The sequence below is a fragment of the Protopterus annectens genome, chromosome 3.part1 (assembly GCF_019279795.1).
Source record: "Protopterus annectens isolate FY-2018-M chromosome 3.part1, PAN1.0, whole genome shotgun sequence".
In the NCBI taxonomy this organism is placed as follows: Eukaryota; Metazoa; Chordata; order Ceratodontiformes; family Protopteridae; genus Protopterus; species Protopterus annectens.
In genome coordinates, this window is record NC_056732.1 from 33,843,987 (window position 1) to 33,857,564 (window position 13,578).

At 43.1% G+C, this 13,578-nt stretch overlaps 1 protein-coding gene across 8 annotated transcripts in view; it reads left to right on the forward strand.

Annotated features, from left to right (window-relative positions):
* The window catches only part of PTPRM (protein tyrosine phosphatase receptor type M), a 4,358,319-nt gene that overhangs the window by 3,714,988 nt on the left and 629,753 nt on the right, over nt 1–13,578 (forward strand). For all 8 annotated transcript variants that reach the window (XM_044066519.1, XM_044066517.1, XM_044066518.1 and 5 more), the window contains one exon: nt 794–981. In XM_044066519.1, the coding sequence (XP_043922454.1) occupies nt 794–981 (188 nt within the window). The remainder of the gene's footprint in view (nt 1–793; nt 982–13,578) is intronic.

Genomic DNA, 13,578 nt, shown 5'->3' on the forward strand with positions numbered 1-13,578 from the left:
AGTTGTCTGTCCTATGTCCTATAGTGATAATGTCACTGACATAGTACTGCACCGATATGCAGTAAAAGTAAATCTTATATCATAGACTGATGATGTCAGGAATATGGCACTGTACTGTCTTGCAGTAGAATTCCATCATGATATCAGCAATGTAGCACTGCACTGATATGCAATAAAAGTCTTATTCTTCTTCTGCAATAGAGGTCTATACTGTTAAATACCAAAACGGATGGCTAACAGTATGACTGAAGATTGAAAAAAATGACAAAGTAGGGCACACTTGAACATTTAATATTTAGTACTAAACATTAACTTTTCAAGTGTGCTCTGTGTATTTTTCTATTTTTTAGAAGTCTCTACTGTGTCTCATAATGATGACATCCACATAGCACTGCAACGATACGCAGTAGAACTCCATACTGTGTCATATAGTGATGATGTCAGCAGCATATCTTTGGCTGTATAACATCCACATTAATGTAAATGCACAGATGCATGCTATAGTTTGCTAACAACATGAAGTGTAGAAAAGTACTCTTTAATTAGAATGAACAGAGCATTTGCATTCACAGCAGTCACTTGTCATTAATCAGCCATGCAACTGTAGCTGTCCAGTAAGTAGGACATGATGTTTCTAGATGATAGGTTATTGTATTTAGTTAGCTGTATTTTATGCTGCCCAAAATGATTTCATTACCATGAGCCAATTTGTCTGCATTTGTTTGTCAAAGAAATGTTCATGGTACTTACGTTTTTCCTTTACTTTTTCCTTTACTTTGATGTGCAAATTTAGATGAGAACCACTCGATTATCAGCGACTCGAGCAGTCTTGCCCAATCACACACCTACAAAAAGAGAGATCCTGCAGATGTTCCATACCAGACAGGACAGCTTCATCCAGCAATCCGTGTAGCAGACCTGCTACAACATATCACACAGATGAAGTGTGCGGAAGGTTATGGGTTCAAAGAGGAATATGAGGTATGAACGAAGAATGGGAAGTGTATTAAGGGTGTTAGATAGCCACGCATCCTGTTAGCAGTGAGCAATGCATAACCCAAAATTCTTCACACATTGTTAAAAGGTATCTACTTACCATTTTAGTCACTGTGCTCTCCTCACGGCCTATTATTTATTTTTTGTTTACTTATTTATTATTTGGTCCCTTTTCACAGAGCTAATCCAACCAATCTGGTAACTTAACATTTTGCATTATTTACTGATGACAGCAAGTAGAGTGTGACATTAATAATGCTTTTATTTATGATTTTTGTAGTAATAAAAACATAGATGCAGTATTTAATTAAATACGTGTTTTTCACTTTTACAAATCGTAACAGTTTAGCATCCTGTAAGTACATCAGCTGTGAAAGCTCAGAGATGTATCACTTCTTGTGCTTTGGACCTAATTAACCCTAGAATGAACAATAAAAAATATATCAGTAAACTGGCTGTAGAAATGCTAAACATTGCTTAGCTAAGTCACACTGCTACAAATGTTAGTTTTACTAATCTTTTGGAAAATAGTGGGTAAGGAATCCAGTTTATAGTACACTGCTCAAGTGTGAAATTGCATTCTGAGGCAATAAATGCCATGTTGCTGTAGATGTTTGAGAGGAAGTAAATGTACAACGCATAGTTATGTGTGCCTGGATATATATATATGGGTATTTGTATGTGTGGGAGGGGCAGTGTGTGTGTGTGTGTGTGTGTGTGTGTGTGTGTGTGTGTGTGTGTGTGTGTGTGTGTGTGTGTGTGTGTGTGTGTGTGTGTGTGTGTGTGTGTGTGTGTGTGTGTGTGTGTGTGTCTGCGTGTGTGTCTGCGTGTGTGTATGTGTATGCATAAACCATTGCAAAGGGAAACAAAACATGTGAAGTTGTTCAATCTTACCGTTTATTCTTACTCATGGGTTCCAAGTCGGCTGCTTTACTAGCTAAAGATCTCAGAGTAGCTCGAGGCCAGGCCCCTATCCCATGATGCTCTATGTCCTACCTCAGATCTAGTTTGCCGCTGCAACTGATCGCAAGGTCGTCGGATAGCTTAGGCCAGTAGATTTTTTTTGACAGATTTTCTGCTGATAACTCTTTAGATAACTGAAGTATTTTCTAGTTTTATAACTTTGGGCGAATTAGCCTCTTGAATTCCTTTTTTTAAGTGACTAAAGTCATTTGTTTGTTTACAGAGAGGTTGCTCTTAGGCCACGGCCATTCCTTGGTTAACCCCTACCCTTATATATAGTGTGTTAGTGTATTAGATAGGAGTGTGTTCGTTTGTTAGTTCATTAATATATTTACCGTGTGCAGTGTGGTTAGTTTCAGTAACCGTGTTTCTGGGTAAGTGTTACTGTATATTATTGGTGTAGATTGACGGTTGTTCAGGGATCTGACAACTGGTATAGCATGCTTGCTTATTTACTGTTTTTCTGTAGCTATAACATCTGATCATAGGGAGAAACAGAAATCTGGCTTCAAGAAGTATCCAAAATGTGGGCAGAAGATGTCCATTACAGACGCCCATGTAAATTATGTTTACTGTTTGGGGCCTGTTCACCTCCAGGAGGATTGCTCTATCTGCCATTCCTTCAGTAGTAGGGTTTTACTAGAGGGAAGAAGGAAGCTGGTAGATAGAGGCTTGTTGAAGCCATATTTTCAATAGACCTTGGACAAGGCTGACCAGACCTCCAAATCATCGAAGGGGTCAACATTTTCAAAGGCGTCCTTGGAGCCCAAGTTATCGGCTCCAATCCTTTCCGAGCAGGTGTTTTGGAGCTTGTCCCCAGTCCAGGAGCCGGTCTCCGAAACTTTGAAGTCACCCATCTTTCATTCGGTGGCATCTTTGGTTCCTTCAACTCATTCTTCGAGGTCCCTTTTTGATGTGGATGTGGACTGGGTGGTGCAGAGGCTTCTGGAGAACCCGGCACTGGCTAAATTGCTATCAGCCTCGACCCAACAGGGTTCGATGTCTGAGACCATCCCACCGGCTGAGACTACTCCTCCTCTGAGCTGAGCAGGGCCTTCGGAGCTGGAGGAGGAGGATCTGATGGTTGTGGAGCCTTCGGAGCAGAGGCCTGTTCCAGTGCCTTTGGCTCCATTAACCCCGACTTCTTCAGTTCCATTGGAAGAGTCTCAGAGCTGACACTCTCTTGTCGGTTCCGGGGGGGGGATCTAACCGATACGTGGGTTCTGACCCTTCCTCTCGGGGCTTCAGCATGGATGAGCTCGGCTCTGTCCTCTGGTTCGGAGCCCACTGTCTCTGCACCGGGGAGGTTGCCATCTTCTTGGGAACTGGCAGCTTCCTCGGGTCGGAGCAGTGGTGCCTTTGATGCCATGAGGAGGGTTATGTCATCTAAGACACACACATCGTCAGGTCCTTCCTCTTCTTCCCCTAAAGTGCCACTTTCTGCCTCTATACCCGCAGGTCCCTGTGAAGCATTGAGACCCGGAGCCTCAAGTAACCCCATTGGGTGACCCTTGCTCTATTGAGACCTCACCAAAAGCCCCCACTGATGAGGTTCCCAGGAAGAGATTATGCAAGAGGAGGCATTTAGATTCACCACAGGAGACTTTGACATCAGACACAGTCCTTTGCAGATATCTTGGAAGTCCTAAAGCAGAGGGGTGACTGGCAGTCCTTTAGCCCTACTGAGGATGAGTTAGTGCTCCTGAAGGCCTTCGGGTCTCAACCTTCCACCTCCTGGGTGACTCTGCCCTTCGACGAGTTGATGGAATTGGTTGCTCAAAGGGCATGGGAGTCTCCTGATACTATGTAACCGGTCCCTCGGAGGCCCAGCAAGTTTATCACCTCCCCCCAAGACAAGATGTTCCTTACTAAGGGAGTCCCCATTGATGCCATGGTGGTGGCGGCGGCCACCAAGAAAGAGATGTCAGAAACCTCTTCTACTGTCCATCCTCCAAATAGGGATTCCAGGACGATGGACAGATATGGAAAACGCATCTTTAGTTCTGCGACCTTTGCTATGTGATCGCTTAACTATTTGACTCATTTTACCCATCTTCAAAGAGATCTCCTGAAAGAGCTTGGAGATACTCTGCAGGGTAATACAGATGGAGCTGTCTCTGGCAAAGTGACAGCACAACTTAATACCCTTAACTCCATTGTGAACTCGTCCGTGCGGCTCATTTCCTTTGCAGCCAATGGTTCGAGTCGGGCAGCGGGTTCAGCGACAGCTCTTCTGAGACAGTCCTGGATGTGCTTATGCTCCTTTGCGGAAGCCTTCAAGTCTTCCTTTGTCAACACCACATTCAATGTCTCTTCTCTTTTTGGGCCCAAAGTCAAGGAGACTCTCACTAGGTGTGAGCAGGAGGCAAAGACTCTGTCTGCTGTAGGAGTCCGTTTTTCCACCCCTACCAGACCATACCCCAAAGGGCAGAAAGGTGAAAAAATGTGGTTCTGAAAGTCCCAAGGAACTTTCCAGAACACACATAGTGAAGGCCCCTCCAGGAGCAGAGAAGGGGGCAATAATGGAAGATGGTGCCCTGGCGGCAGAGGGGGTCTGCAGAACCAAGGTGACAGGGATCAGTTCCTTGGTAAGCCCTATCAGCGCTCCTGAAAGGAGGCCTGACTGTCCTGCTCTGGAGGCAGTCAGGGTCACTTGGCTTGGTATCCAGTGCCTAGCTAGGAATTACAACAGATTCTTGGGTAGAAAGCATCGTTACCAGAGGATACATCATTCCATTTTTTTAGAAAATCCACCTGTTGGCAAAAAAATCCCAGACGTTCCACCCAGTCTCAGTGATCAAGCAGCCATAGAAATCCAGAGGCTGCAGGAAAAGAGAGTCATCCAGCCAGTCCCAGCAGACCAGATAGGATCCAGAACTTACTCCAGATTCTTTGTAGTTCCAAAGAAGACGGGGGACTGGAGGCCCATCTTGGATCTCAGCAGACTCAACACATTTGTAAAGAAGGAGGAGTTCTGGATGGTCATGCTTCAGTCTATTCTCCCATTCCTCAGTGTCGGTGACTGGATATACTCTATAGACCTCAAGGATGCATACTATCACATCAAAATGGCAAGGCCATCCAGAGATCATCTACGTTTCAGGCTGGGAGCCAGTCACTACCAATTCCGAGGACTGCCCTTTGGTCTCACAGCAGCCCCCAGAGTGTTTCCCAAATGCATGGCAGTGGTTACGGCTCACTTGAGGCATCTAGGATACTGAGTATTTCCATATATGGATGACTGGCTCCTTACCGCCGCCTCCAGGCATCAAATAATTATGTCCAGGGATCACACTCTCAATCTCTGCTCTCAGTTAGGCATCACTATCAATTTCGAATAGTCTGCGTTGTCATCATCACAGTGTATCTCCTTTATTGGAGCAGAACTAGACACTACCACCTCCAAAGTAAGATTGCCCCTGGACAGAATAGCCAGTCTTCAAAACCAGGTTTCAGACATTCTTCAGAGAAGAAAGTTACCAGCCCATCAAGTACTGAAAGTCCTAGGCACCATGGCAGCTACGCTCATAGCAGTTCCTCCGGGACGTATGCACATGAGGATTCTTCAGTGATTACTATTCACCCAGTGGTCTTACCAACAACTCTCGATGTCATTCTTAATAATGATTACAGACTCATGTAAGAAGGATCTTCACTGGTGGTTGACCAGCCAACAGGTTACAGTGGGTCGACCATTTGTTCTCCCCTGCCATCAGCCATGGTGACCATGGACACCTCTCTGATGGGGGGGGGGTGCTTTTTCAGGTATGAACAGCCCAAGGCACCTGGTCGGAGACAGAGTCACAGTTGCACATCAATGTTCTGGAGCTGAGAGCGGTGCTTTTGATGTTGCAGCACTTTCATGACTCTATGCCTCTGGGGACAATTGTGATACAGATGGACAACATGTCAGTAGTCTGGTACAGCAACAAGCAAGGGGGAACCAAGTCTTACCCCCAGTGTCAAGAGGCCTTGAGAATTTGGCAGTGGGCCATGTCCACCAGGCACTTTCTCATAGCAATGCATATCCTGGGGAAATCCAGCGTGATAGTGGACAAATTGAGCAGAGCCATTCTGTTACCATACGAGTGATCTCTCAATAACGAAGTTGCGGAGAAGATTTTACGCAGATGGGGCCAGTCTTGCTGCGACCTGTTTGCATCCCTTATGAATGCCAAATGCAGAAGCTGCTTTGCCCTGAATCCCCCACCAGGGGACAGCCCAAGGGACTTGCTCATACACGATTGGCCCCCGGGACCCATGTATGCCTTTCCACCTATACCCCTGATTCCAAAATTCTTGCAGAAAGCCAAAAGCCTGGGAAGGACTGTAATTTTAATAGCCCCTTTTTGGCCTTGTCATATTTGCTTCCCCTTCCTCCGACTCTGTCAACTGGAGGAACCTTGGATGCTGGACCCAGTTCCAGACCTGCTGACACACTTGTCAGGGGTCCTCCATCCCTCCCTTTGTTCCCTCAGACTGACAGCTTGGCTGCTCCGATTCCTACCTAGCCAGGTCACACGATTTTTCTTCGGAGGTACAGCACATTCATGTATCTTCACATAAGGCTTCTACCAGAAAGTTGTATGCTACTAAATGGAAGCGATTTGATTTCTGGGCCTCTCAAAATAACATTGATCCCTATGTTTTCCCGATTGCTAGTATCCCGGAATTCCTATCTAAGCTTTTTCATAAAGGTGCTGCAGCTGCCACTATCAGAGTTCAATTGGCTGCCATCCCGAACTTTCACCTCGGAGCTGAAGGTTCTAATTTAATGTCTCACAGATTATGTAAGGCCTTCATTAAGGGCACCATTCATCTTAGGCTGCCTGTTAAACAACCTTTTACTCCCTGAAATCTAAATTTTGTGCTGTCATGTGTTATTCTTCCCCCCTTTGAGCCTGCATCATACTGTCAGTTGAAATTTCTTTCTTGGAAACTATTTTCTAGGTGGCCATTATTTCAGCACGCAGGGTATCTGAGCTTCAAGCCCTTTCTATCAACCCCCCGTATTTGGTGTTCTATCCAGACAGGGTATCATTGAGGACTAATCCTTCATTCCTGCCAAAAGTGTGTTCTGAGACCAATCTGAACCAAACTATTGAACTTTCAACCTTTTTCAGTAATCATTCTAATCAGTTGGAATACATATTGCATAAACTTGATGTCCACAGACAATTGAGATTGTATTTGGACAGGACAAAGGAATTTAGAAGATATGACCAACTCTTTGTATCTTATGCTGACACTAAGAAAGGATTGCCAGTTTCTAAAGTTACCCTTTCCAAAGGGTTAACTGACTGCATTAAACCTATCTACTCTTCAGTGAACCAAACATTAGGGCATGGTGTGAAGGCCCATTCAATTAGAGCCATCTCTACTTTGGCTTATACGGCTCATTTACCTTTGGACACTATATGTGCAGCGGCCACTTGATCTAAGCCTCATACCTTTATCACTCATTACAAAGTGGACAGGACCTCCAGGGGAAAGGGCTTCCTTTGGTTCCACTGTCCTCAGAAATATAATCCCTTGAGCCACCCAGGCTTAGGGTGCTTGGGACGCTACCCATGTGTAAGAATAAATGGCGAAATTGAACAACTTCACCTAAAGAAGTTATGTGCTTACCATAGCGTTCCATATGAGTTGTCCATCTCGCCTTTATTCTTACATTCCCACTCCCCTTCTCCCTCTAGGGTCTCGAAGAGTGAGTAGACCTGGGGTCTGGTAGTCTTGTACTGGGACTTCTTACTCCGGCTGGAGTATTTAGTGAGCTATACTTGTTTATGATGAGTTCAGCAAACTAGATCTGAGGTAGAACAGAGAGCATCATGGGATAGGGGCCTGGCCTCTAGCTACTATGAGATCTTTAGCTAGTAAAGCGGCAGACTCGGAGCCGATGGCTCAGATCTGAACCCATGTGTAAGAGTAAAGGCAAGATGAACAACTCACATGGAACGTTATGGTAAGTATATAACTTCTTTATTTGCTTAAACATATTAGCTGTCACTTACTACATAATCCATTATCTAGGTTGTGCCATACGGATATAGCAATATGCTGTATTATTTTAAAAGATAAAAATAAAAGCATAGTTCAAATGAACAATCAGGAAATTTTATTGAACTACTAAAGTGAGAGATAAGTACTTTCCTCTACTATAATGTTTTCAAGAGCAGTAGACGTCTTCAGATTAATGACAATGCCAGGGTAACATTCATTTTTAAATGTATTTTTTAACTGAATAGTGCAAAGATCAAGTAATATTCCAACAGTTTGAATTAAAGCAACTTCCCACCCATAAGATCATAAGTGTGCCATACTTGTCAGTCATGGTGTGTGAGAAAGATATCAGGGTCTGCCATGGGTAGGGATTGAGGATGGATGGAGGATGGATGGAACTTCTTCATATGGTCATTGATTCTAGCACCTGAATTAGAAACTGAAAGGATCAGAGTGGTGATGTGGGCTGCACACTTCAGTCAAGGTCCTCGGCTTCATCAGACCAAGTGGATGAGATCCGGCGATATGGACAGGAGGTGTGTGGGAGGAGCTGGAAACTCAAGTGGTGTGGTTACGCAGATTATATAGGTCTGTGTGGAAGACAAAATTTGGATGGTAAAGATCATTAGTGAGGAAAATATTTTTGGGTGACCTACTTGAGTCACTCTCAGTACAGCCAAATAGCCTGGTCTTGGGTGACTTTAACTATTCTTCCATTGAGTGGATAATATATGTAAGTACAATGCACTCGCCCAAAGGTTTCTGGACTTTGTTAACACAAATGCTCTGCAGAAGATAGTCAGCAGCGCCACAAGGGGCTCTAACGTCCTTGACATAGTGCTCACCAACATGGTGGATCGTGCACTGCCCCATGACTGGGGCCCTTCCTGGCAAAGTCCGATCATAATTCAGTCACATTTGAAGTAACTGTCATACCTGACCCACCCTCAGGAGCAGAAACTTTAAAAAATGTCTCCAAAGCAAACTATAGCCTACTGAGCGATGGCATCGATAGTTTCAGACCCCTGCCAACAATGACAGCAATGACCCCAATACTGAGGTTTGTACAAATGTCCTGTATAAACACCTATATAAATGTATAGACTCAGCCGTACTGGAACAGATCAAATCAAGATCCTCACAAAAAAAAACCCACCCTGATGGACATACAGCATAAATAGGTTATACAATAAGAGAAAGAAACTGTGTTTAAAAACAAGAGGGAATGGTCCCAGCAACGGAAGTACTCCCATCAAAGCATAAACAAGCAGATCAGACATCTTCTAAAGTTCTCTAAAGCTAATTACAAAATTAAATTAGCCACTTGGCCTGCTCAGTACAAGCACCTTCAGTTATAGGGACAGTTCATTACTTAGGTTTGCTAGTGACAATTTATTCCTTATCATTGCTAATCAGTTCATTACACAGGATTACTACTGTCAGTGCATTACTTTGGTTACTAGTGATTGTTCATTACTCAGGAATACTAATGACAGTTCATTACTATGGTTACTAGTGATTGTTCATTACTCAGAAATACTACTGTCAGTTCATTACTTTGGTTACTAGTGATTGTTCATTACTCAGAAATACTAATGACAGTTCATTACTATGGATTACTAGTGATGGTTCATTACTCAGAAATACTAATGACAGTTCATTACTATGGATTACTAGTGATGGTTCATTACTCAGAAATACTACTGTCAGTGCATTACTTTGGTTACTAGTGATTGTTCATTACTCAGAAATACTAATGACAGTTCATTACTATGGATTACTAGTGATGGTTCATTACTCAGAAATACTAATGACAGTTCATTACTATGGTTACTAGTGATTGTTCATTACTCAGAAATACTAACGACAGTTCATTACTATGGATTACTAGTGATGGTTCATTACTCAGGAATACTAATGACAGTTCATTACTATGGATTACTAGTGATGGTTCATTACTCAGAAGTACTAATGACAGTTCATTACTATGGTTACTAGTGATTGTTCATTACTCAGAAATACTAATGACAGTTCATTACTATGGATTACTAGTTATGGTTCATTACTCAGGATTACTACTGTCAGTTCATTATTATGGATTACTAGTGATGGTTCATTACTCAAGTTTATCAGTAGTGATGGCTCATGATGTGATATTATTAGTGACAGTTCATTACCAGAGATTGTTTATTACTTGGGAATACTAGTGACAGTTCATTATTCTGGATTATTAGTGGAAGTTCTTTACTTGGGATTACTAGTGACAGTTCATTACTCAAGAGTACTAGTGATGGTTCATTACTTTGGATTACACTGAAAGTTCATTACTCAGAATTGCTACTGACAGTTCATTGCTCTGGATTACTACTAACAGTCCGCTACTCTGGATTAATAGGGACAGTCCTTTACTCAGGGTTACTACTGACAGTTACTCAGGAATACTTGTCACGGTTGATTACTCTGAATTACTAATGGCAGTTCATTGCTGAACAATACAAGTGGCAGTTCATCTCTGGGAATTACTGGTGATATTTTAGCACTGGGGTGGCACTCTGTTGTTAAAATGCATAATATACTCTGCATAAGTAACAATCTAAAATTCATTGCCTACTGATAGAAAATAATAAATTGCCTATAATTTAGATTCCTTCACAAAGAACACCTGCAACAGACTTATATCTACTGTAATGACTGTATAGCTAATCTACAATTGTCTGTGGACATACAGGTTCATAGGTTCATAGGTGTTTACTAAGAAAATGCCCACAAGGGCCTTTTTAAGCCTAGCCATGCATCCCAAATCTCTAACAAGTTCTAGTACCCTTGATAAGAGAAAACAGGGGCATGGGAGATGAAACATTTACAATCAGGGGACTGGGAGATAAACCATTTACAGGCTGCCTGTGGACATCAGCGACATAGGTGCCAAACCAGGGATGAACTTCCTGTTCCCCATCCAACTGTCCAAGTTACAATTGAATTGGGTTAAGGAGGAACTCTGTTTCACATGCGTGGGGAGCCTGTTTCAGAGAAGGGGTAGCCTCTGGGGTACATGCATTTATCTCCAGCAGGTCTGCTTTACATCACAGGCAATATTTAAGTCTTTAGAATGAGTAATTCTGATGCTGTTTGTTTTGTGTATAAGCAGAAGGTCCATCAGAGTGAGATCTGACAATGCCTTGTATGCCAGGCATAAATCTCGCTTCAACAGCCTGTAGGAGACAGAAAACAGGGAGAGGGCCATGAAGCAGACTTTACAGGACATGTTACTTACACTCTGTATTATTTTAAGGTGAAACCTCTGTGGATGTTGCAGTTGTTGAATATGCCTAGTTTGTTTCATATCAAAGGGGGCATTGTACTCAATGATAGGTCTGATGAATGTTGAATACAGTGGAACAATGACTTCCTTGGATATAAATGCCTAACCTTTGTTTATAAGTTGCACAAAATAGAATGATTTCCTCAGTGCTGTAGACACATGATGGTCAAAGGCTAGATTACTGTCTATATGCATCCCTAAGTCCCTGACTACAGGGTTGTCGATTTGATAGTTACCAGAGGTGAGTGATGTCCTGAAGGATACTATCTGTGGCTCTGACACCAGTTGTTTGTCTGTGTCAGCCCTTCCTGGAGAACATTTGTGTCAGTGGGTGATTCAATGACAGCTCCTAATTTGCAATCATCTGCAAATTTAGTCAGTCAGAGGCCATTGACATTGGCTTTGACTTCAGAGAACTAAATACCAAAAATGAGCAGTCCTAGGACCAATCACTGTGGGACTCTGCTTGTGGCTGGTCTCTTGGTAGAGGTGGACTCCCCAGTTCTAACCTCCTGGGTCCTGTCTGTGAGCTACCTGTTCATAGACCAGGTGACATAAGGGTTTGTATCTAACCTCTTAAGTTTGTCAACAATGCCCAAGTGTATTATTGTGTCAAATGCCTTGGCCAGGTCAAGGTAGGCAGTGTGAACCATTTTGCCTATATCCATTGCTTTGGTGACTTTCTCAAAGAAGTCCACCAGGATGAGCAGACATGATCTGCCCTTGATGGAACCAAACTGGGCTGGGTCCAGTGTATGGAGGTTTCCTATGTCATTATTAATCATTTCCATGATAATTGTTCCCATGGCTTTGTATATGAGACTAGTGAGACTTGTTGGTCTGTAGTTTTCAGGGTCTGTAGGTGGCCCACCTTTGTGTAGGGGGTGACTGTTGCTGTTCTCTACTCATGAGACACAAAGCCTGTTTGGAGGCTACAGTTAAATATCAGTTCCAGAGGGTATGATAGGTCATGTTTCATCCTGGCATGCAATGTGTTTGGCCTTAGAGAGAGCATTAAGGATGTGTTCCCTAGTGGTAGCAGGGGAAGTTATAGTTGAAGCTATTTCCTGAGGGAAGGTTGACGGGGAGAGAGGGGTAAAGATGGAGTTGAGTTTGCCAGCCAGTAGGTTTACTATATCTGCTGGCACAGTATAGGTGTTTCTATTTACAATGAGCTCTGCAGACAATTGTGTATTGCCTTTGAGGCTGAGGACAGCACTAAAGAATGCCTTGTAGTTGTCCTTGGCCTGAGAGACCAAATTTACCTCAAATTTGGCTTTGGTAGATTTTATTTGTCCTCTGAGTTATTTGTTTAGTTTGATGAGAGTGCTTTTATCCTGCTGGGTGCTGCACCTCCTAATGTTTGCCATGATTTTCTTCCTTCTGTTATACAGCCTGTTGATTTTGAGATTCACCAGGGTGGCTTGTTTTTTGAGTTACTTCTGTACTTCTTCCTGGTGGGTACAGCTGCCTCTGTGCAGCTGTTAACATGCTTGTACAGGGTTTCTGTGAACAGTTGCATGGTCAGCAGTGTTCTCGGGGTTTATGGGGGCTTGAAAATTTGCCAGGTTCTCACTTAATAGTAAGGAAGTTAGCCTTAGAATAGTTCCTGAATATTCCAGGATTAGCTGGAGGTTCAGGTTTTATTTTTAATTCAAAGGAGACCATTTTGTGATCTGACCTTACCACAGAAGACATTACACTAGGGGGTGTGCAGCAGTCTCCCATATTAGTGAGGACCAGATCCAGTATGGCTGCACCCCTGGTTGGTATACTGACAGTACGGACCATGGAGTCTGTGTTTAAAAAAATCCAGGAGACTCTGTGACTGTACGATTCCCAGTTAATAGGGCGTAATTAAAGTTGCCCATAAATATGGTATTGGGTTGCATGGTGAGTGATTCTAATAAGTTTAAATGCATGGTATGGATTTCGTGGGTCATAGAGGAAGACCTATAGCTTGCAAGGAAGTGGTATTGGATTTTGGCTATGGTGACTTGGACATGGAGACGCTCAAGTGCATTGTCCTGTTTGACCAACCTTGAGGTATATTTATTTTTGATGCAAATTGAAACACCTCCGCCTTTAGCCCCTGTGTGTGTAGTAGCTGGCCTAAATGTGTGGAAAGCATTATAACCTTGCACTGTTGGTGTGCTCTCATCTCCATGGCTTTAAATCATGCCTCATTCACTGCACAGACATCAGCATTTTGTAGGCTGAAGAGAGCTTCTGAAGCGTGGAGTTTTTTTGTTTAAAATTAAACTAGCATTGAGCAGCAATGCCTTTAAGTTTTC